This window comes from Oryctolagus cuniculus, chromosome 12, assembly GCF_964237555.1.
Source record: "Oryctolagus cuniculus chromosome 12, mOryCun1.1, whole genome shotgun sequence".
NCBI classification, from domain to species: domain Eukaryota; kingdom Metazoa; phylum Chordata; class Mammalia; order Lagomorpha; family Leporidae; genus Oryctolagus; species Oryctolagus cuniculus.
In genome coordinates, this window is record NC_091443.1 from 104,029,671 (window position 1) to 104,052,560 (window position 22,890).

General features: G+C 50.3%; 1 protein-coding gene across 2 annotated transcripts; it reads right to left on the reverse strand.

The window, feature by feature from the left end:
• Positions 1–2,392: 2,392 nt before the first annotated feature.
• On the reverse strand, positions 2,393–12,942 carry CFAP161 (cilia and flagella associated protein 161). Of its 2 annotated transcripts, XM_008275291.4 has the most exons (7): positions 12,790–12,942; positions 12,128–12,217; positions 10,428–10,660; positions 8,705–8,789; positions 5,378–5,536; positions 4,236–4,309; positions 2,393–2,948 (listed from the first exon to the last, which is right to left on the reverse strand). In XM_008275291.4, the coding sequence occupies exons 1-7, from the start codon at positions 12,856–12,858 to the stop codon at positions 2,753–2,755; spliced, it is 906 nt and encodes a 301-aa protein (XP_008273513.2). In that variant the 5' UTR covers positions 12,859–12,942; the 3' UTR covers positions 2,393–2,752. The 2 variants fall into 2 exon arrangements, with proteins under 2 accessions (XP_008273513.2, XP_008273512.2); XM_008275290.4 differs by lacking the exon at positions 5,378–5,536.
• Positions 12,943–22,890: the final 9,948 nt, after the last annotated feature.

Here is a 22,890-nt window from a genome sequence, read left to right on the forward strand (position 1 = left end):
AAGAGCCAGCTGCCCGAGACTCAAGACAAAGCCACGCAGCCCTCGCAGTAGAAACCCCAGCGCCTGGAACGGTCTCCACAATCTGTGACTGCGCACACCCCCTGCAGATTCTGAGCATTCGCCACACACACACATGCACACAGAGACCACACACGTACACACGCACCACACATGCACACACAGCACATGCACACACATGCGTGTACACAGAGACCACACATGCACACACACCACATGCACACGTACACAGAGACCACACACCACACATACCACATGCACACACATGCGTGTACACAGAGACCACACATGCACGCGCACCACACATGTACATGTACACACACATGCATAGAGACCACATACATACACACACCACATATGCACTCACACCACATGCACACCATGTACACAGAGACCACACATGCACTCACACCACATGCACACACATGCATGTACACAGAGACCACACACACACCATACATGCACACACACCACATGCACAGAGACCATACATGCACACACAGCACACGTGCACACACCTCACACATGTACACACACACATGCACACACAGCACACATGCACACACAGCGCATGTGCACACACCTCACACATGCACACACAGCACACGTGCACACACAGCACACGTGCACACACAGCACACATGCACACCATATGTGCATGTTCTTATGATCAATTTTACATGTGCCTATTAGGTTAAAATCTTAAGCATATAAAATAATACTTTGAATAGTATGTGCACGCATGTTAATGCATTGTAAAGTATAAAACAATGATGTCAGCACAGGGTCTAAGGTTTTCCCATGTCTCAACGGGGCCATCCCAGGGGTCCCTGCTGAGGTGCTGGGTGCCACTCTGCACACAGGTCCACACCTCCCAGGATTCTAGGTTTCCATCAAAGCGCAGCCTGGAGACTCAGATCAGCCCATTAACCTACCTGGAACCCGTCTTACGCACCACACATTCTAACCTCTATGGGGCCAAAAAAGAAAGACGAAAGAGAGCCCATGATGGCATCCCCTGCAAATGGCAAAGAAAGATCTGGAAGGTCGGAGCCGGTGGCAATCAGTGGCAGATTTCCCCAGGGGACACGGAGCAGTGTCCAGAGATTTGGACGGGCAAGTGGGGGAGCGAGTCTATCCCCCACTGGGTGCAGTCTCGGGATGCCAACAAACATCTTTTTTTTAAGATTTATTTATTTTCAAAGTCAGAGTGATGGAGTGGGGGCAGGGGAGAGAGAAAGAGAGAGAGAGAGAGAGAGAGAGAGAGAGAGAGAGAGAGAGAGGTCTTCCATCTGCTGGTTCACTTCCCAGATGGCCGCAATGGCCAGGGCTGGGCCAGGCTGAAGCCAGGAGCCAGGAGCTTCTTCTGGGTCTCCCACGTGGGTGCAGGGGCCCAAGGACCTGGGCCATCTTCCACTGCTTGGCCAGGCCATTTAGTAGGGAGTTGGATCCGAAGCGGAGCGGCTGGGACTCAAACCGGCACCCACATGGGATGCCAGCGTCACAAGAGGTGGCTTTATCTGCTATGCCACAGTGACAAATATCTTACAATGCACAGGACATCCTCACAACTGGAATTAGCTAGATTAAAAAAAAAAAAGCCGCAATCAGGAGTCCGGGGCCTAGAGGAAAGCTGGAGAACCAGACACGGTCCTGGCCCAGATCTGCTGCTGGTGCCCTGAGACCTGGCCCAACTCACGCCCCTTCTCCTCACTCCTCACCTCCTCTGAAAAGGGAGGTCCCCACCTATTTGTCCATTCAGCGTGGATGTCTCAGAAGACACGAGGCAGCAGGTGAGACTATGGGAATAAGCATTAGGGCACTGGCGCTGTGGCAGAGGGTTTAGCTGCTGCTTGAATACCCGCACCCCAAATCGGAACGCCATAATCCGTTACCTGAACTGTGCTCCAAACCGTGAGCCAAGGCTCCCTGGAGATGAGTGCGCGCACCTGTGTGTCGTGCAGCCCTACTCCAGGATGGTCCCGCGAGAAGGCTGCACATGGGCTGTGCCACGGTTCTCCAGGGGATTCTGATGTACCGCCAGGAAAACCGGCTCCTTCCTCCACCTGCCCGTGCAGCAGGCCTCCGGCTGGGCCGCACACCAGAACCAGCGCCCAGCGCCACACCCCACATTCCCGCATCTCCGGATCTCTGGGCTGGGACTCAGGCATCAGCAGTTGTCAGGGTTCCCCCAGCACAGATCCCAGGAACGGGCAATGGCGGAGCAGTCGCTGCTCCTGGTTAAAACACACACGCATCATTGAGCACCTGTGTTTGTTTCTGAATCAGCCTCCCTGCCCTCCTGTGCCCACAAGACTGGGTAGGATACCTCCCACATCATAGGCTCTCGAGGACGAACGAGCACTTGGGCAGATAGATGGAAGAGTTTTTATTTCATTTCCTCTGCCAGGAGCTTCATGGGGGCCACACCTGATAGACCAAGTTTCAAAGAGAAGACAGAGATGGAAGGATTCTGTAGCTTGAAAATCAGTACAAAACCACAGGTTCCTGGCCAGGGGCAGAAACCTGACTACGTTTCCCAGAGCAGTTCTGTTGTGTGTCCCAGGCACCTGCGGCTGTGTCCATAATCCTAACACAGCTTTGTTGCAATAGAGTGATCAGAGCTCTCTGCCTCACTTAAAGATACCTCGAGGCACGGCCAAGCCTGTTTATTTCCATTAAAGCTAAGTGTGACGCGAGCAGGGCCCGAGAGAACACGCGTGTGCCTGGTGTGTTACTGTGTGGTGAGGCCCATGGTCTGCTCCATGGCCCGCGTGTCCTCGGCTGGTGGCTGGGGCAGATCCAGCATGGTGGACGAGGCATTCCTGGGGTTCCCGGTCACCAGCATCCAGTGGTTCTTCGGTTTTTCCACTCTGTGCGAATCCAGGTACGTGTGAGCCACGACCTCGGCCTCCCTTCCAAAGTAGGTGCTGGAGTGGGAGAGTGAATTCTGGTTGGAAACCGAGTGCGGCATCCAGCAACACCTAATGAGGCAGAGAGCTGGGGGAGGGGGAAATCGCACCTGCTCTGGGCAGAGAACAGGTGGGGGGAGAGGGGGAGGGCTTCTCATGATTGACTTGCGATAAAGAGGGGGACTCTGGGAGTTAAGACGCCATGTCCCCCATCAGGGTACCTGGCTGCACACGCAGCTTCAGCTCCCTGCTTATGCAGACCCTGGGAGGCAGCAGAGGTGGCTCAGGTACTGGGCTCCCTGCCACCCACGGGGGAGACCTGGAGGGAGTTTCTGGCTCTCAACTAGGGCCCAGCTGAGTCCTGGCTGTTGCAGGCATTGGACGAGTGAACCAACAAAGGGAAATGCTCTCTCTCTCTCTCTCTGCCTCTCAAATAAACAGATGAATAGGGCTCCAATAGGATTTTTCTCACTGTAAATATTCCATGTAACAATATTTCATCATTCAAGGACTTTTTTTGGATGTCTGGCCATATTCTTTAAATTGAATCCCTTTGGAGCCAGAGCCGTGGCATGGTGGGTTAAGCCGCCGTGTGCAGCCCCAGCATCCCATAGGGGTTCCAGTCCGAGTCCTGGCTGCTCTACTTCCAATCCAGCTCCCTACTAATGGGCTGGGAAAAGCAGTGGAAGATGGCCTAAGGCTTCGGTCCCTGCTGCCCACATTGGAGCCCTGGAAGAAGCTCCTGGCTCCTGGCTTTGGCCTGGCCCAGCCCTGGCCATTGCGGCCATCTGGGAATGAACCAGCAGATGGGAGATCTCTCTCTCTCTCTCTGTCTCTCCCTTTCTCTGTAACTCTGCCTTTCAAATAAATAAATCAATCTTTTTCTTTTTAATCAAATTCCTGGAATGGGCATCGTGGTACAGCAAGTTTGGGATGTTTGCGTCCCATATCAGAGCGCCAGTTCAAGTCCCAGCTACTCCATTTCCGATCCAGCTTCCTGCTCATGCACCTGCAAAGGCAGTGGAAAATGGTTCAAGTACTTGGGCTCCTGCCACCCACATGGTAGATCCGGATGGAGTTCCTGGCTCCTGCCTGGCCCAGTCCCAGCTGTTATGGGCATTTGGGGAGTGAACCAGCAGACAGAAGATCCTCTCTCCCTCATTCTTTCTCTCTCTGCCTCCCTCTCACTCTGCCTTTCAGATAAATAAATCAATACATCTTTAAACCAATAAGCGAATAAAGTGAACTCTGCATCTTACGCCCACAGCTCGTTCCCAGCCCTGTCCCCGCTCCGCGATGCCCTACCTTAAAAACAGATGCCGGTGGGCGGCCAGAGCCCGGTTGGTGTGGCGGTGAATGATGAGGATCCTTGTGTTGGCCTTCGGATAAAGGGAACTGCGGTCAGTCTCTGACCTAAGGCCTGCCGCTCCCTAAAGGCAAAACTTGGGAAACACACTTTACATTCATTCCCATTTATAAAGGGGAAGGAGCCGGAGGGAGGTGCTTACAGGGGCACACCCAACCTTCCTGGGAAATGCAAAAACTTCAAAATACCCCTGTCTACATATTTCTCATAAGACACATTTTCTAAGAAGTGTTTGAAGACCCCTCAGGTGCAAAAACTGATAAACTTTTAATTCCACTGCCCAGGAATGTTGTGAAGTCTCCCTCTGTGTGTGTGTGTATGTATAGGCACAATTAAAAATGTCCTCCAAGCTATGAGAAAGAACCATATGCCACCAGCACCCTCCGGCAGGGCTCGTGAGCAGGTCCTCTGGGAGTGGCAGATCCAGGGTGATGGACAGGGAGTGGTGGCCGTGGGAGGCCAGCTCAGCCAGCCAGCTCTGTGACTCCTGTCAATCCCACGCCGGCCCGGTGACTTCCTCCCACAAGCCCTCACTCTCCACCTGCTTGAGCCCTCAGGAACTGCCAAGCCCCTTGCTGGAGAGGGAGCAAGTCCCGTCCTGTGCTTTTGCCCAACAGGTTGACCCAGAAGAGGCCGGGGTTCTGATAAACGCCCCCTAGTGGGGGCCAGTGCTTTAACATAACAGGTAAAAGCCACTGCCTGCGGTGCAGTGTCAGAACCCCACATGAGCGCCGGTTCAAGTCCCGGCTGCTCCACTTCCGATCCAGCTCTCTGCTGTGGCCTAGGAAAGCAGTAGAAGATGGCCCAAGTGCCTGGGCCTCTGCACCCGCATGGGAGACCCAGAGGAAGCTCCTGAGAGGCCTGAATGAAAACCGTGTGCGCACAAGCAGTGTGGCAGCCATTCTGACCCCTCTGGCAGGGGTGACAAGCTGATGTCAGAGGCTGGGTGATTCTCACCTGCACCCAGAGGAGGGAACACACCTGCGGCCTGTGAGCTACGAGAAACCCCCATTGGACAGGTGTGGTAAGCGGCGTGCTCTCCACAGGCTCAGCACCCGCGTCCTCCCGAGGCTGTGCTCACCGGGATGGGGAAGCCCTCGTACTCCAGGCGCAGCTGGGGGTCCAGGAAGGTGGCCTGCCAGCAGTTCAGGTGCGAGACGTCATCGGTCAGTGTCACCTCCTGCAGCCAGGACCTCTTGGATGACTTCAGAAGGGTCCTGTGGTCACTTGATAAATACAACTGGAAATGACAGCGCTCGGGTGAACTGAGCCCCAGCCACTCCAAGGCCTGGGGAAATACGCGGTACTTCCAGAAACTCAGGGAAAATTAGATTAAAAACCAAGTTTACTTTGGTACAAAAAAATGTTGAAAGGGGTCTTCCAAAAGTTCATGGAAATTGGGTATTACTGAAAGCTACGCATGGGTTTCAAACTTTTTACACCAAAATAAGCATCTTTTAATTCTGCTTCTCCACAAATTTTTTGAAGTATATCAACTCTCTATATTTTTAATCAAATTAGAATAGTTTTGATTATGCTATGTAATATGATTAATGAAGCAGTAGGTGGTTATTCTTATCTATCCTACCTAAGAGTACAAAATGGCACCATTACAAATAATGTTGATATGTGTGTCAATTCTTTTACATATATCCTCATCCATAAAATTCCTTGACTCAGCAATTCTATGCCAAATAAGATCTGTCATCAGGATAGAGTCTCTAACGCCTGGCAAATAGGATTCTGCCATGCGTTCACTGAACGTTCCTCTCACAAAGAACCTTGAGAAACACATAACCTATCTGGATACTCGCTGTGATCACACGCTACGTTTTTTAAAATAATATAGAGAAGGCCGGCGCCGCGGCTCACTAGGCTAATCCTCCACCTTGCGGCACCGGCACACCGGATTCTAGTCCCAATTGGGGTGCCGGATTCTGTTCTGGTTGCCCCTCTTCCAGGCCAGCTCTCTGCTGTGGCCAGGGAGTGCAGTGGAGGATGACCCAAGTGCTTGGGCCCTGCACCCCATGGGAGACCAGGAGAAGCACCTGGCTCCTGCCATCGGATCAGCGTGGCGCACCGGCCACGGCGGCCATTGGAGGGTGAACCAAAGGCAAAGGAAGACCTTTCTCTCTGTCTCTCTCACTGTCCACTTTGCCTGTAAAAATAAATAAATAAATAAATAAATAAATAAATAAATAAAAATATAGAGAAAGACAAATGCGCAGTAAGGGAAAATGTTAGCAGAGCGATCAACTCCAGAAAACACAATGGCCATTCACTTCCTTCTTTCAATGATTCAGTATTGGCATTTCTTTTTTAGGATTTATTTTATTTATTTGAAAGGCAGAGTGGCAGAGAGACAGAATGAGAAAGAGATCTTCTACCCGCTGGTTCGCTCCCCAAATGGCCACAGCAGCTGGGGCTGGGTCAGGCAGAAGCCAGGAACCAGGAACTCCATCCAGGTTTCCCAGTTGGCTGGCAAGGGCTCAGGTACTCTGGCCATCACCTGCTGCCTTCCCAGGTGTGGTGGCAGGAAGCTGGATGGGAAACAGAGCAGCTGGAATGGGAGCTAGCGCTCGGATATGGAATGCTGGTGTCACAAGCTGCGGCTTAACCGGCCACTCCCCAGTGCTGGCCCCTTGGTGCTGCATTTACAGTCAGGCTGTGGCTCGCCATCATGAGCTGTCACAGTTCCACTTGCAAACTACATCATGCAGTAAGGGAACCTTCAAGTCAACGAAAAATGGTATGCAGAGAACTTACTGGTGGAGGGCCGGGGGCAGCATCACTGACCTGCTATGTGCCTCAGTGTCCCCGTCAGGACAACAGAGACAAAGTAGTCCCCAGCCAATAGAACTGGTGAGAGGACTATGGGAGTCGCATGTGTGGAGCCTGAACAACACTGCGTTGTTCTGTAAAAAGGGTCTTCATGGGGCCGGTGATGTGGTGCAGAGGGTTAAAGCTCCAATCTGCAGTGCCAGCATCCCATGTGGGCACCGGTTCAAGCCCCAGCTGCTCCATTTCGGATCCAGCTCTCTGCTATGACCTGGGAAAGCAGTGGAAGATGGCCCAAGTGCTTGGGTCCCTGCACACATGTGGAAGACCCAGAAGAAGCTTCTGGCTCCTGACTTCAGATCAGTGCAGCTCCCACCGTTGCAGTCATTTGGAAAATAAACCAGCAGAATGAAAGACCTCTCTCTCTCTCTCTGGCTCTACCTCTCTCTATAAATGTGTCTTTCAAATAAATAAAATAATTATTTAAAAAAAGAAGGGTCTTCATAGCATTGCATTCATGGACAATGATCACTGGCTTTTAGTTTCCCCACATATTTAAGCACCCTCAAAGTAAGTAGCTGAGAGACTTCCCATTTTATAGATGAGAAACAGACTCAAAAAGGTTAAATAATTTGTTCAAATTTCCATCCCATGGGTATGCATCTGGAATTCAAACCCAAATTTAGGGGCCGGCACTGTGGTGCAGTAGGTTAATCCTCCGCCTGCAGCACTGGCATCCCATATGGGCACTGGTTCTAGTCCCAGTTGCTCCACTTCTGATCCAGCTCCCTGCTAGTGCACCTGGGAAAGTAGTTGATGGCCCAAGTGCTTGGGCCCCTGCCACTCATATGGGAGACCCAGATGGAGTTCCAGGATCCTGGCTTCAGCCTGGCCCAGTCCTGGTTATTGCAGCCATTTGGGAAGTGAACCAGCAGACAGATCTTTCTCTCTCTCTCTCTCTCTCTCTCTCTCTCTCTCTATCACTCTTTCAAAATAAAAAAATCTTTTAAAAAAAAAAAAATACATGGAACAGGGGCCGGTGGCGTAGCAGGTAGAGCCGCAGCCTGCAGTGCCAGCATCTCATATGGGCACCGGTTTGAGATCCAGCTGCTCCACTTCCGATCCAGCTCTCTCCTATGGCCTGGTAAAGCAGCAGAAGATGGCCCAAGTGCTTGGGCCCCTGCACCTGCGTGGGAGACCTAAAAGAAGCTCCTGGCTCCTGGCTTCGGATCAGCACAGCTCCAGCCATTGCGGCCAATTGGGGAGTGAACCAGCAGATGGAAGACCTTTCTCTCTCTCTCTCTCTCTCTCTCTCTTTCTCTAACTCTCTCTGCCTCTCCTCTCTCTCTGTGTAACTCTGACTTTCAAATAAATAAATAAATCTTTAAAAAAAAAATTGCCCCCCTCCCTTAGTCTTGAGGTCTTAAGGGTGTATGTTCTATAATTGTCAAAGTGGGGGGGGGGTGATAACTGGCTCACGACTGCCCTGGAAAACCTGGGGCTGAAGCCAGGAAGAAGCCAGGGACGGCACCCAGGTGCACGGAGCTCCTGCCCGCCGCTAGTGGCTGTCATCCCCTTTTTGGAAACCAAAGCAACTGGCCCAACGTGGCCCTGCCGAGTGGCGACTCACCATCGTGTTGTCAAACCCCCCTGCCATCCCGAGGCAGAAGTCCTGCCCGTAGCGAAGGACTTGACCTGCGGCGTCTCCACCTGCGCTGTGAGTGCAGAACAGAAGCAGCGTCAGCCCCGGCGTCAGAATCAGCGCGCAGCTCTGGTTTTCACGCGGGCAATTTTGTTTACCATCAATTTTCTCGACAGTGTGTGTTCACACACCGTGACAGCATGCCTTTAAAATCCCTGCCCTGGGGGCTGGTGCTGTGGCGCAGCGGGTTAAAGCCCTGGCCTGCAGTGCCGGCATCCCATATGGGTGCCGGTTCAAGACCCAGCTGTTCCACTTCTGATCCAGCTCTCTGCTGTGGCCTGGGAAAGCAGTGGAAGATGGTCCAAGTCCTTGGGCCCCTGCACCCGCATGGGAGACCCAGAAGAAGCACCTGGCTCCTGGCTTCAGATTGGCTCAGCTCCGGCCATTGCAGCCATTTGGGGAGTGAACCAGCAGATGGAAGGCCCCTATCTCTCTGTCTCTCCCTCTCTCTGTAACTCTTTCAAATAAGTAAAATAAATCTTTAAAAAAATAATCCCTGCCCTGAACAGGACACGGAGCACCCTCTCTGGGGCAGCCTTTGACTAGAGTGGCTTCAGCCAATGGACAGGAAGCAGTTCCCTTCCAGGACACCAACACCTTCAGAGACAGCTAACGTAGCGCATCTGCAGCCATGCCATAGAGTCTGCCCTTTAGGCCTCCAGGGAACAGGAGTTGTGACCCCTTTCTAGTTATCTTCATGCCAGTCATCTGTATTCAAAAGAAATCTAAGGGGCCAGCGCTGTGGTGTAGCGGGTACAGCCGCCGCCTGCAACACCGGCAATCCATAGGGGCACCGGTTCAAGTCCTGGCTGCTCCACTTCTGATCCAGCTCTCTGCTGTGGCCTGGGAAAGCAGTGGAAGATGGCCTAAGTCCTTGAGCCCCTGCACCCACATGGGACATTGGGAAGAAGCTCCTGGCTTTTAATGGGCCCAGCTCCAGCTGTTGGAACCATTTGGGGAATGAACCAATGGATAGAAGACCTTTCTCTCTGTGTCTCCCTCCCTCTCTCTCTCTCTGTAACTCTACCTCTCAAGTAAATAAAATAAACCTTTTTATTTAAAAAAAATCTAACAGAAGGACTTCAGGCACTGGGGCTGTATGCCTGTAAACATTGCTACACTACATACATTGAAAAGTGAAAGCAACATTTTATTGCATTAATGTATCTGTACCTCTAAGGATTTAATTGTCCATTTTCAAAACTCCCTTGAGCATATTTTTAATGGACAACTCATTTTAAAACAGCAGGTCTCCTCCAATGCCACCTCATATGAAACTGCCTACTATTGTGAGAACATAGCATGGCAAAGCAAAAACCACGAAAACACTCAAATGAGCTCAAAGCATCCCAGGATGATATTTGGAAAACCCGTTTGGCTTCCAGGCAGCAAATTCACTTAATTCTAATACATCTAACACTTATGAATTAAGCATTTTGAATTGTACAGAAATGATCACTACTCTTGCTGTCTAAAGTGAAAAGATTTATAGGGGTCCCTTGACAACACTTCTCCAAGTAAGTGAGTGAGAGAGAAACGTGGGGCACAAATTACCCAGCCCAGGGCACTGTTCCAACCCAAGGGCATTCTTACATTAAAGTGAAATTGGATATTCATGATGAAAACGGGCTGAACGTCAAGGTCACTCTACCTTAGAATAGCAAAGGTGTTCCTGCCTACCGGGGTCCTGGTTTGAGCTGCACTCAGGCCACACGGCACCTCCAGCTCATCACTCAGGTGGGCTCTGATCTCATCTGGGGTCATGCACAGGCTCAGGTCGCCGGCCAGCACCAGCTCGGCTTCCATCTCGGGATGGTCGGGATTGACAAGCATCACGTTGTCACCAAAATGGATGTACCCGTCTTCAGACACGGAGAGCTGCATCTACAATTTTAATGGGAACTTTTCAAACCAACTGTGCAAGTCCTTCTCTTCCTCTCCTCACCTTCTCCCTCTCCCTTTCCCTCTCTCTTTCTGTCTCTCCCACTGTCTCCAATTCTCTGCCTTTCAAATTAATACATCTTTAAAAAAGTTCATTTGAGCAATAAATCTACCACTTAGGGTCACTCTGAAATAAATATTATGTCATTGAAATATTTGCAGAATTGAAAACACAGGACCCGGCCGGCACCGCGGCTCACTAGGCTAATCCTCCACCTTTCGGCGCCGGCACACCGGGTTCTAGTCCCGGTCGGGGCGCCGGTTCTGTCCCGGTTGCCCCTCTTCCAGGCCAGCTCTCTGCTGTGGCCAGGGAGTGCAGTGGAGGATGGCCCAGGTGCTTGGGCCCTGCACCCCATGGGAGACCAGGAGAAGCACCTGGCTCCTGCCATCGGATCAGTGCAGTGCGCCAGCCGCAGCGTGCCGGCCGCGGTGGCCATTGGAGGGTGAACCAACGACAAAAGGAAGACCTTTCTCTCTGTCTCTCTTTCACTGTCCACTCTGCCTGTCAAAAAAAAAAAAAAAGAAAAGAAAAGAAAAGAAAAGAAAGAAAAAAGAAAAAAAAAAAGAAAACATAGGACCCAATGGGTTAAGAGCGGGCTTCTGTATGTTTCTAAAATCTTATAGAATTTTACAGTATGGGGGTTGTAAATTGGCATGGAAATTTAAAGCAGGTTCTTGTTGGTGCACAGCACAAATTAGTTATATATGGGGACGGTAGTTTTTTCATCTTCAGTTGTCTCTGATGCAGCTTATACGAAATAATTGTTGTTCTGTTAACTGAATACCACTCTGTAATTGCAAAAAAAAAAAAAAGTTGCAGCTGTTTTGTTGACATTCTGAATGCTTCTAAGTAAATACAATTTTTTTTATTAAAAAAAAAATCTTATAGAATTTTAAACACTGTGGCTTTCAGATTTTAAAAAAGAACTCTATTTTTTATATTTTACTTTATCTTCTAAATGGTGATTCATTTATGGATTTTTTTCCCCCATTTAACATCTATGTGCACTTAATTCACCAGGCCTTTGAAAAGGACGTTAGGGTTAATGCCTTGGCCTGAGGCGCCGGCATCCCATATGGGCGCCGGTTCAAGACACAGCTGCTCCACTTCCGATCCAGCTCTCTGCTATGGCCTGGGAAAGCAGTAGAAGATGGCCCAAGTCCTTGGGCCCCTGCACCCACATGAGAGATCTGGAGGAGGCTCCTGGCTCCTGGCTTTGGATCGGCCCACCTCCGGCCGTTGCAGCATCTGGGGAGTGAACCATCGGATGGAAGACTTCTCTCTCTCTGTCTCTCTCTCTCTCTCTCTCTCTCTGCTTCTCCTCTCTCTATGTGACTCTTCCAAATAAAATAAATAAATCTTAAGAAAAAAAAAAAAAAGCACGTTGGAATTAAAGGACTTAAAGGTACCGGTCTCAGAAGATTCCTCTTGAGCCGTCTGTTTCTCTGGATGAGGAGTTGCCCCTTGGCCCTCTTCTCCAGGAAGTCTTTCATGCGCTCCTGGTGGAAGAGAAGGCAAATGACACCCCGGGCTTCAAGCTCTCGGGCCCGACGTTGAAAAAGTAAAAATTGAGAACAGAAAAGGGAAGTTGAGCAGCACGGGGCTGGCAGCGACTCCGGGAGCATTGCTTTAGTACAGACGGAACACGACCTCCTACTGTCCCCAGAGATTGTCACAGCCAGGCCACCCCCACCCCCACCCCCGCGCCACGCAGACAGGTGCACGCGGGGCCCAAGCGACACCAGCTCGGGACCACACAAGGCAGAGGATCAGACACAGTGAAGGCGACACCCGGGGGCGCACGCGAGGCAGGGCTGGCTGCGGGGTGCACGGAGCAGAGTTCTGCAGCCTCCGGACCGGAAGACCAAGAGCAGAGGGGACCGAGTGGGACTGTAGACGCAGCGGGGGTCCGCAGGCCAAGGGACTGAGAGCCAAGGCACCTGGGCGCGCAGGGAAAGCTGGGATCCCGGGGCGGCAGGTGTGCGCTGGGTCAGGGGGCTGCATGGGTGCAGAGCAGGAGCGGAGGCTGCGCTCAGAGCCCCCCGGGGCGGCCGGGCGGCGCCCTCCGTACCTCCTCCAGGTAGACGTCCTCGTTCCAGTTGCCCATCCGCACTCGGGGGCCGTACAGATTCTGCGCCATGGTCTCCAGCTGCCCAGCGAGCCGGCCTGCCTGGTACAGCGCTGGCGTTAGCGTGCCCTGTCGCCATGGCGACGCCGCGGGGTGGGGTGATTGGTCAGTTCCTCCGGCCGGTGGGCGGTCCGTGCGGCCAGCCTGCCTTCCACCTCTGAGATCCCGGCAAGGCAAGCCTGAGTGAACATCAAAGGGGCAGGCCTCCCTGTCCTACAGGCTCCCCAGAGAGAACAGAAACACTTTCTTTGTCCGAAGAAGAATCAAGAAAGGATTCAAATGAGGCAGCAGGGAGATTTTAAATGGGAGCGGAGCTTGCCTGTAGCCTGTTTTTATAATCAGCAAGCAATTTCCATGCTCGGGGTAGAAATGGGAAAATCAAAACGACACAGCAGAAAGAGGAGGGGAGTTGCTTAAAACCGCATGGCCTTGAAAGTAAGAAACAGATCCTATTGGTGTTTCCAATGTTTCCGAAGTCGTCCGCGTTTTTATGGGCTATGCAGCAGCCCTCCTCCGTCTCCTCGTCACCCCCGAGATTTCCAAGAACTCTTGACAAGGCGGAAATACGCCCTAAGTAACGCATCTTAAACCGGACGAGATGTTATGAGCCAGGACTGACAGTTGCTGTGGGGCATTTGCATATTGAATGGGTTCTGTGAATGGGAAATACCTTCCCTCCCTTCAGCTGCCAGTGTACTAGAGAGAAGATAATTCAGGGGAGTTGTCCTAAGTGCAATGTAGGATGCACCCCTGAAGGGCCCGGGCAGTTTATGGAAGGGTTGGTTTTGTCTTGGAGGACAGTGAGAATGGGCACCTGGTGGCCTTTGGCTGGTCTGGTGGGAGGGGGCGGTCCGGGTTTGGGGAGAGCTTTGGAGCTGAACTCGGGTGGATTCGAGCTGGCACGCTGCAGCCTGGGAGACTAACAGATATTTGCACATACTTGTGACTCCCCAAGCTCTGGCTACAAGTGCACGGAATGAATCGGACAAAGGAGGTGAGGTCAGAAACCACACCACTCCCTGCACTGGATCGAGTAAGAAAATGAGGCTCAAAGAAACTAGAGCTGACCCTACAAGCCTACTGCACACCACCTATGAAAGTATAGCATGCACAATTAAGTGTAATACATAATACTCAATAAGGGTTAAGCAGCCATGTCAGCAGTTTGTGCATTAACTATACTATATTGGTGTTGTCTTCCAGTGTCTTCCTTCTGTTGAATCAAGAATAGTTTATTGTAAGACAGGATAGGCAGGAAGCAGTCTCACAGATCTTGCCTCTTCGGTACATTATTTTCCCTTGTGCCAGGGCCCCCACATGTACAAAGTCCATCGCTAAAGTTGCCAGCGAGGTGCCCCACCCAGTGATTGCCCTGGACACAGCATCACCAGTGATTACGGATGACACAGGCAGAAAAATCAGCAGTGGCTCTTGCTTGCCGGTGAGGGATGTCCTGTTCCCGCAGAGCCACGGTGTGAACTTGATGAACAAGGACAAAGTGACAGACGCCGTTCAAGGATGGGTTTCACCGAAGGCAGTGACGCTATCAGAAACCCGCAGGCGGCCCGGTTCACATACGGGGAGAAGATGTCTTGTGACCCAGACTGAAGACCAGACACTCTGAGTTCTGCCTAGGGATGAAATCACATTTCTCAGAGTGGACCCCCTTGGTCAGGCATTGCATGGCTGTATCCCAAAGCAAGGACTCAACCCAGATTTCCCGACTTCACGGTCCATGGTTTGTTTGTTTTTTTTTTTTTAAGTATGTTCATAGTTCCTGTGAAATTGACTCTGATCTCCATATTATTGAGTTATTTTTCATCTTCATTTGTTTATTTTAGAGCCAGCCAGTTATTTTATTTTAGAGTACCCAGTTGCTGGTTCACTTCCCAAAGGGTTAAAGATCAAAACTGGGCGCTGGCAACTCCATGCAGGTCTCCGCCATGGAGGGCAGGGACCCAGCTATTGGAGTCACACCTGGCTACCTCCCAGGGTCCACGTTAGCAGGAAGCTGGAGTTAGGACCACAGCCAGGACTCAAACCCAGGCTCTGATATGAGACACAGGCATCCAACAGCCAGGACAAAAGTCCAGCCCTCTCCACAGGGTTGGATAAGGTCCTGTTTACTCAGTGAGTCTTACTCTCACCTACTTCCCTTGGGCTATTTTTGACACATACATGTCAATTTCTGTGGATTATAAACCCAACATTACCTACACATTGTTTCACACAGTGGCTTTTTAATCATTCAGAAAAAGTGTGTAATTACATTCTCGTAATCACCTGTGTAATTTACCTTCACTGGTTGCTCATTGCTCAAATTGCTGCTGGTGCCACTGGGTCTTCCTTTAGCATTGCTTCTAACTCAGGTGTGCTAGCAACACACTCTGGAGTATTTGCTTACCTGTTTATTTCATTTTTTCCAGAGAGCTAGCTTCTTTAGACACACAACTCCAGGTTGATAGGTTTCTGTCTTTCAATCCTTTGCCTTTTTTATTTAGTTATTTTTGAGAGAGAGCTCCATTAGCAGGTTCATTCCCTGAATGGCTACAACAACCACTGGCCAAGATTACAGCCCGAGAAGCCCAGAACTCAATCCAGGTCTCCCAATCATTGAGCCATCACTGCTGCCCCTCAGGGAAGCTGGTAGCCAGGAGCTAGAGCCAGGTATGATGCCTAAGAGCTCTGATGTGGGATGTTAGCCTCTGGGCTAAATAGCCACCCCTGTGTCAGTCCTTGGAACATGCTTCCAAGGGCAGGTGTTTGCTCCAGCTGGTAAGATGCTGGTTAAGACACCTAAGGTCCATACTTGGGTCCATGGGTTCGATACAGGACAGCTGGAGACCCCTGTGTGGGTCCTTGGCTTCAGTGAGAGACCTAAATCAATCACAAGGTTGCAAGGTGATAAGAGAGTTTTACTAAAGGCAGCAGCAAAGAGCAAGCTGCTCCGTGGACAGAGGGGCCCCATGCGTGGATGGGGGCGGGGGGGTCTGCATTTCCAGGGTCCAAGAAGTGTTAGCATCTGCACAGAATGGTGGTCTTCTTACTTCTGGAGAAGGGGGGCGTGAATTCCTGGAATCAGGGACCCACCTCTTTTCTCTCCTTGCATGGTCACAGCTGTGAGTTGTCATGGCAACTATAAAGCATCAGGGTACCAAGGGGCAGTGACTTTTACTACACTTTTGCATGAAGGAGGTCAAGTAGCGGTTCTGGGGAGATCATGCTGGTTTCAACTGATTTGAAACAGTTCCCTGGCTGGAATCCTGTTTTTCTCTCTCTAACTGGTGGGTGCAGCTGGCGCTTGCTACACGCTCTCTCAGGTTCACTCTCTGACTTCAGCTCCCAACTCCAGCTTCCTGCCAACGTAGGAAGGCAGCAGGTTACGGCTCAAGTACTTGGGTTCGTGCCTCCCATGTGTGAGAACTGGACTGAGTTCCTAGTTCCTGGCTTCTGCGTGGCCACGCTCCAGCCATTGTGGGAATCTGGGGAGTAAATCAGCAGATAGAGGGTCTCTCCTCTGTAACCCTCTCCATCTGTCTATCTCTCTAATAAAAAAAAATAAATAATGTTTAAAAATAAACATGCCACCTACTGCCTACTGTTTAAGTCAGGTATTGTTACTGGGCTTTGCTGGCTGCTTTCTGGATTTTCTCTGTCCTTGAACATTTTGACTGTGATGTGTCTGGGTGTTGATCTCTTGACTTTTATGCAACACGGAACTTGTTACACTTCCTGGAGACATGGGTTAACGTTCTTTTCACCATGTCTGGGAAGTTTTCAGCTGCTGTTTTACAGTCTTTCCTGCTCCTTTCCCTCTCTCTTGTCTCTGTGAGCCTTCCCTGGCCTGTGTGTTGGTGCACACAATGATAGTCCACCTTTCTCTGAGACCATCATTCATTTTGTCTTTTTTTTTCTTGTGTTCTTCAGGTTGCATCATTTTTATTGATTTATCTTCCAATTTGTGGAAATTTTTTTTTCTTTTCCAGTTCAAATGTATGTCACGTTGTGACACAGCTGCTGAAGCTGCCACGTGCAATGCCACGTCCCATATCAGAGCGCTGGTTCAAGTCCCAGCTGCTCCCAGGCCCAGCTGCTCCACTTCTGCTCCACCTCCCTGCTAATGCACCTGGGAAAGCAGTGAAAGATGGCCCAAGTACTTGGACCCCTGCCATCAAGTAATAATAATAACAATAACAATAACAACAACAACAATAATAATAATACAAATAAGCCTTCTAGTATCTGGCTGGTTTATGCTAACATCATAACAATTGAAAAGTAGGGGAGGCTCATATTGTAGTGCAACCAGTTAAGCCGCTGCCTGCAACACCACCTCCCATACTGGAGCACTGGCTCAAGTCCTGGCTGCTCCACTTCAGACCCAGCTCTCTACTAAAGCGCCAGAGAAAGCAGCAGAAGATGGGTCAAGTGCATGGGCTCCTGCCACCCACGTGGGAGACTAGGATGGAGCTCCAGGCTCCCGGACTTAGGCTGACCCAACCTTGACAGTCCCAGCCATTTGAGAAGTGAACCAGCAGATGGAAGATCTTTCTCTGTCTTTTCCTCCTCTGACACTCTGCCTTTCAGATACATTATAAATAATACATATAAATTAAACATATATATATTCCAGCCATGTAATGAATTTTTCATTTTATTGGTTATTATGTTTTTATCTCCAGGATTTATATATTCTCTTTTCTAACTCCTATCTTTTATTGATATTCAATATGTGATGAGATATTGCCTGCATACCTTCCTTTAATTAATTCTTTCATCACGACTTCCCTTGGTTCTTTGAACATGTTTGTAACAGCTGCTTTGAAGGCTTTGTCTTCTAAGTTCAACATTTGGGCTCTCTCAAGGATGTTTCTGTTGCCTTGTTTGTGTTTAGCTTTGTTTTCCCTACATACGGGTCACACTTTCCTATTTTGTTTCGGGTCTTATAATTTCCTGTTGAAAACTGGAAATTTTCAATAATATATTATAGCAACTCTACGAACTGATTCTCAACTCTGAGTGCTGGCTATGGTTGGTTTGTTTACTTGTGCATTTGTCCAGTGACTGTGGAATGATAAGAAATCAATGTTTTGTCTTGGTCCCTGGTACGGAGCTCCTGAAGTCTTTGGGATTTCCTGAGCACCAGGAGCAGAATTTGTTAATCACACTTGGGTTTATGCTAATGAGGCGACTGAGTGTGGACTCCCTGGACAGCTTCAGAATGGGGCTGGTTATCAGAAAGACCAAGTGATTAGAAGGTTAGACTTCAGCCCCACTCGCTGACCTCCAGGAAAGGTGGGGGAGGCTGGAGATCTTGGATCCATAAACATTTTGAACAGTGATATTTGATGTGCTTCCAGGTTGGCAAAGACATCAAGGTAGAGAGAGGTGGCAGAGCTGGAAAAGGCAGGAAGTGGAGCCAGCCCTATGGCATAGAAGATTAAACCTCCAGCATCCCATATGGGTGCTGGTTTGAGTCCCAGCTACTCCACTTCCAATCCAGCTCCATGCTAATGGCCTGGGTAAGCAGTGGAGGATGGCCCAAGTCCTTGGGCCCCTGCATCTATGTGAGAGACCCGGAAGAAGCTCCTGGCTCCTGGCTTTGGATAGGTGCAGCTCCGGCCATTGCAGCCATTTGGGGAATGAACCAGCAGATGCAAGAATATCTCTCTCTCTGTCTCTAACTCTGCCTTTCAAATAAACAATAAAATCTTTAAAATAAGAAAGGCAGGGAGCTCTGGGCCCCTTAACGCCTGCACTGCCTATCTGTGGTTATTCCAGATCTGTATCCTCTGTGATAAATCCAGAGGTGTAGGTGTAGGTGAAGGGTTTCCTGTGTTCTGAGAGTCAAGTTATCAAATTTGAGGCGGGGAGGCGCATGAGCCTGGGATCCATGGCTTCTCAGTCAGCAGCATGGGGAGCCCAGGGCTGGCCTCCAGTGTCCAAAACGCAGGTGGTCCAGTGGGAGTGAGCCCTTCCCTTGGTGGACTGGGACACTAACCCCAGGCAGCGTCAGACTGAGTGGTATTTGGGGACACCTCATGCGGAGAATTGTTGCGGTCGGAAAGCACCTCAGTGGTCTCAGCTCTGATACAGGACAGCAGGGCCCCAGGAGGAGAGACAGCCATGAGCCACAGAGAAGCAAGGTGAAGGCAGAGCCCTGTGTGCAGGTGGACTCCCACCTTTCCAGGGGCCAGGAAATGCTAGTGTCTGGGCAGAGCAGGTCATCCTTTTGTCTAAAAAAGGGACAGCGACTTCCAGGAATTAAGGATCCACCTCTTTCCTTCTGTGGTTATTTCCATAGGTAGTCATGGCAATAATAAACTGTCATGGCAGGAGGCGGAGTGATTTTTACTATGCTAATGCAATATGATGAGGATAGCATGGGTAGCAGTCAACCTTGGCTCTTGGGTTTTTTTTTTTTCAGCCTGCTAACTGATAGGTGGGGCTGGGGCTTGCCACATGCTCTGCCAGCTGGATGAGTTTGCTGAGGTGTGTGCTTGCACGGTGTGCAGAATCCAATGTCATGTATCAGTGGGCGTGGCCCTGAGCCTCCCAGAGAATCTGGATGTGTTAAAGTGACGGAAGGAAGCAGCTCACTGCTCATCATGCAGCCAAGTTGAAAGCCAGATGGTTCATAAAATTATAAAGGAAATGGGGCCAGCACCGTGGCTCACTTGGTTAATCCTCCCTCTACGGTGCTGGCATCCCATATGGGCGCCGGGTTCTAGTCCCGGTTGCTCCTCTTCCAGTCCAGCTCTCTGCTGTGGCCCAGGAGTGCAGTGGAGGATGGCCCAAGTGCTTGGGCCCTGCACCCGCATGGGAGACCAGGAGGAAGCACCTGGCTTCGGATTGGTGTAGCTCCAATGGTAGCAGCCATTTGGGGGGTGAACCAACGGAAGGAAGACCTTTCTCTCTGTCTCTCTTTCTCACTGTCTAACTCTGTCAAATTTAAAAAAATGATAAAGGAATATGCAAGAAGGTTTTTAACTTATGATTTTTTGCCTTTTTAAATTATGATAGTTATTTTATATATTATTATGCAAAGTTTTTATTTTCCATGCCTCAAAAACCCTCAAAGCCAAGATTCAAACAGCAATATACTCTTTTTTTTTATTTATTTATTTTTTGAAGGTCAGAGTTACATAGAGAGAGGAGAGGCAGAGAGAGAAAGGTCTTCCATCTGCTGGTTCACTCCTAAATTGGCCGTGATGGCTGGAACTGCACAGATTGGAAGCCAAGAGCCAGGAGCTTCTTCCAGGTCTCTCACATGGGTACAGGGTCCCAAAAACTTGGGCCATCTTCTACTGCTTTCCCAGGCCACAGCAGAGAGCTGGATTGGAAGAGGAGCAGCCAGGACTCGAACCGGCACCTGTATGGGATGCCGGCACTGCAGGTGGTGGCTTTACAGCTATGCCACAGCGACGGCCCCACCAATACACTCTTGTGTTTTTGCTGCCTCTGTGTAATGTACTCAGTCCTCACTGAGCAGTAAGTACTTCCTTAAAATCGGGCCACACGGCTTCTTCCACATTTTTTCTTAAAAAATATTTATTTATTATTTATTTGAAGGCAGAAAGACAGAGAGAGAAAGAGAGTTTAAACAAAAGTGATTTTCAAACTGTTAGTTCACTCCCCAAATGGCTACAATGGCTTGGCTGGGCCAGGCCGCAGCCAGGAGCTTGGAGCTCCATCCAGGTCTCCATGTGGACGGCTGGCGTCCACCAGTGCTCCAGTATGGGATGTGGTGCTGCAGGTGGCAGCTTAACCTGTGACACCACAACACCAGCCTCCTTCACTTTCCAGTTGTTATGATTTTAGCATAAATCAGCTACATACTAGAAAGCTTATTTTGTACTCTTATAATTATTGGATGAGGCTCTTAGAAAATTTTTAATTTGGGGCCTTTTGTTACTTGTAAAACATCTGGCAGGAAAAGAAAAATCCAAAGAAATACTTGGAAATACTCACTTTTAGAAAAGAGCAGTGGAGGGGCTGGCACTGTGGTGTACTGGGTAAAGCTGTCCCCCCTGCTGTGCCGGCATCCCATATGGCTGCTCCTCTTCCGATCCAGCTCTCTGCTATGGCCTTGGAAAGCAGTAGAAGATGGCCCAGGTCCTTGGGCCCCTGCACCCACATGGAAGACCCAGAGGAAGCTGCTGGCTCCTGGCTTTGGATTGGTGCAGCTCCAGCCATTGCAGCCATCTGGAGTGAACCAGCAGATTTTTGAAAGACGGACCTCTCTCTCTCTCTCTCTCTCTCTCTCTCTCTCTCTCTCTGCCTCTCTAAAACTCTGCCTTTCAAATAAATAAATAAATCTTTTAAAAAACTCACAGAAAATGTGTATTATGAAAAAAAGCATAGATTTCACAAATTCTTTGCACCAGAATAACCTTATCTTTTACTTCTATCTCCCACAAGCTTTTGGAAATGCCTTCAGAGCTCCAAAGGAGGGGAGCATGTGTCGTTGTTGAAGAAATACGGGAAACGCTTAGTTGAGTCAGCCCCCTGGTGCAGGCATGCTCGGAGCCCTGAATGCAATGGCGTCTGCTGTGGGTCTGCACAATGGGCCTCTCCAGTCTGTCTCAACACGGAATTCTCTCTAAAGGATCATCCTGGGGGCCAGCGCCGTGGCGTGGCAGGTGTAGCCGCCACCTTCAACACCACCACCTCATACGGGTGCCTGTTCAAGCCCCAGCCACTCTACTTCTGATCCAGCTCCCTGCTAATGTGTCTGGGGAAGCAGTGGAGGATGGCCCAAGTGGCCCTGGCTCTTGGCTTTGGCCTGGCCCAGCCATGGCCATTGCAACCATTTGGGAAGTGAACTAGTGGATGGAAGACTCTCTCTCTCTCTCTCTCTCTCTCTCTCTTCCTGTAACACTGCTTTTCAAATAAATAAAAAATAAATATTCAAAAACACTTGGAAGAATCATCTTATAAGACCCATATTTTAAGGAATGCAGGCTCAGAGATTCTATGAGACTTAACTGGCATAGGAATATGGAACGTGAGTAGGGTCTGGACATGCATGTAAAAGAACAGCGGTACCCACTCCCCAGGCAGAGAAAGCAGAGTGAGGCAAGCACAGACACAAAGGAAGAAAAGACCAGCAAGGAGCAGGGGGCCAGGAAAAGAGAGTGGGGAGGCTGGGATGGGGCTCTGGCATCCAGGTGAGAGCCATGCGTTTCCTCCCTAAGCAGGGGAGAGACTTGGATCATTTCCCATTTCCTTGGAGGTTTGCTGGGGCTGGAGGCAGCTGCGTGGATCTGCGACTCGCAGGCTGGAGCGGGGCATGGGGGCAAGAAGCCAGCTAGGAGAAGCACTGCTGAGTGTTTGATGCAGCTCCAGTGGGGATGGAGAGGCGGAAGTGAATGAGAGAGAAATCAACATCCCTAGTGTCAGGTCTTGGAAAAACCGAAGCAATGGAGGAACCTATTCAACTGTTTGTGCAGCCACGATTCCCTGTGGGCCAAGGTCCAAGCTCAGGATAGAGAGCAAGGCGTGGTGGCTGCCTTTATGGAGGTCAGGAGGAAGTGACGTCAGAGGGATGGCACAGGGAAGGCTTCTCCCGAAGGAAGCTGGCACACGTTGTCCCCTTCAATAGCTGCCCTCCGAGAGAGCGGGCAGCGTGGCCCAACGGGACCCCAGAATCCTTTGCTAAATGTCTCCTCAATCAGGGACATCTGCTTCTGTCTCACCGAAGCAGGCAGGTTGTTGTCTGGACAGAAAGGCGTCTCCTCCCGGTCGTTCCTACCTCCAGCTGCTTCTCCCTTCTGCCTGCACCTGACCCCTGCAGGAGAGGAAGCCGTCCCCAGCAGCACCCCTTCTTCCAGAGCCCAGCACTCACTCCCAGGGGCTTGTTTTGCTGAGTGTCCCTTTTAAATGCCTTTGACACGTGTAGTCCCCGGCCAGTGACAGCCAACAACATGAGAGATACGCTCACATGCATCTACCAGTACTAATAGCGGGAGAAATTGACTTACTACTCTTCTCTGACCTCCAAAGATGGGGCACCCTGTTCAGAGGAAGCTCTTTTGTTCTGGG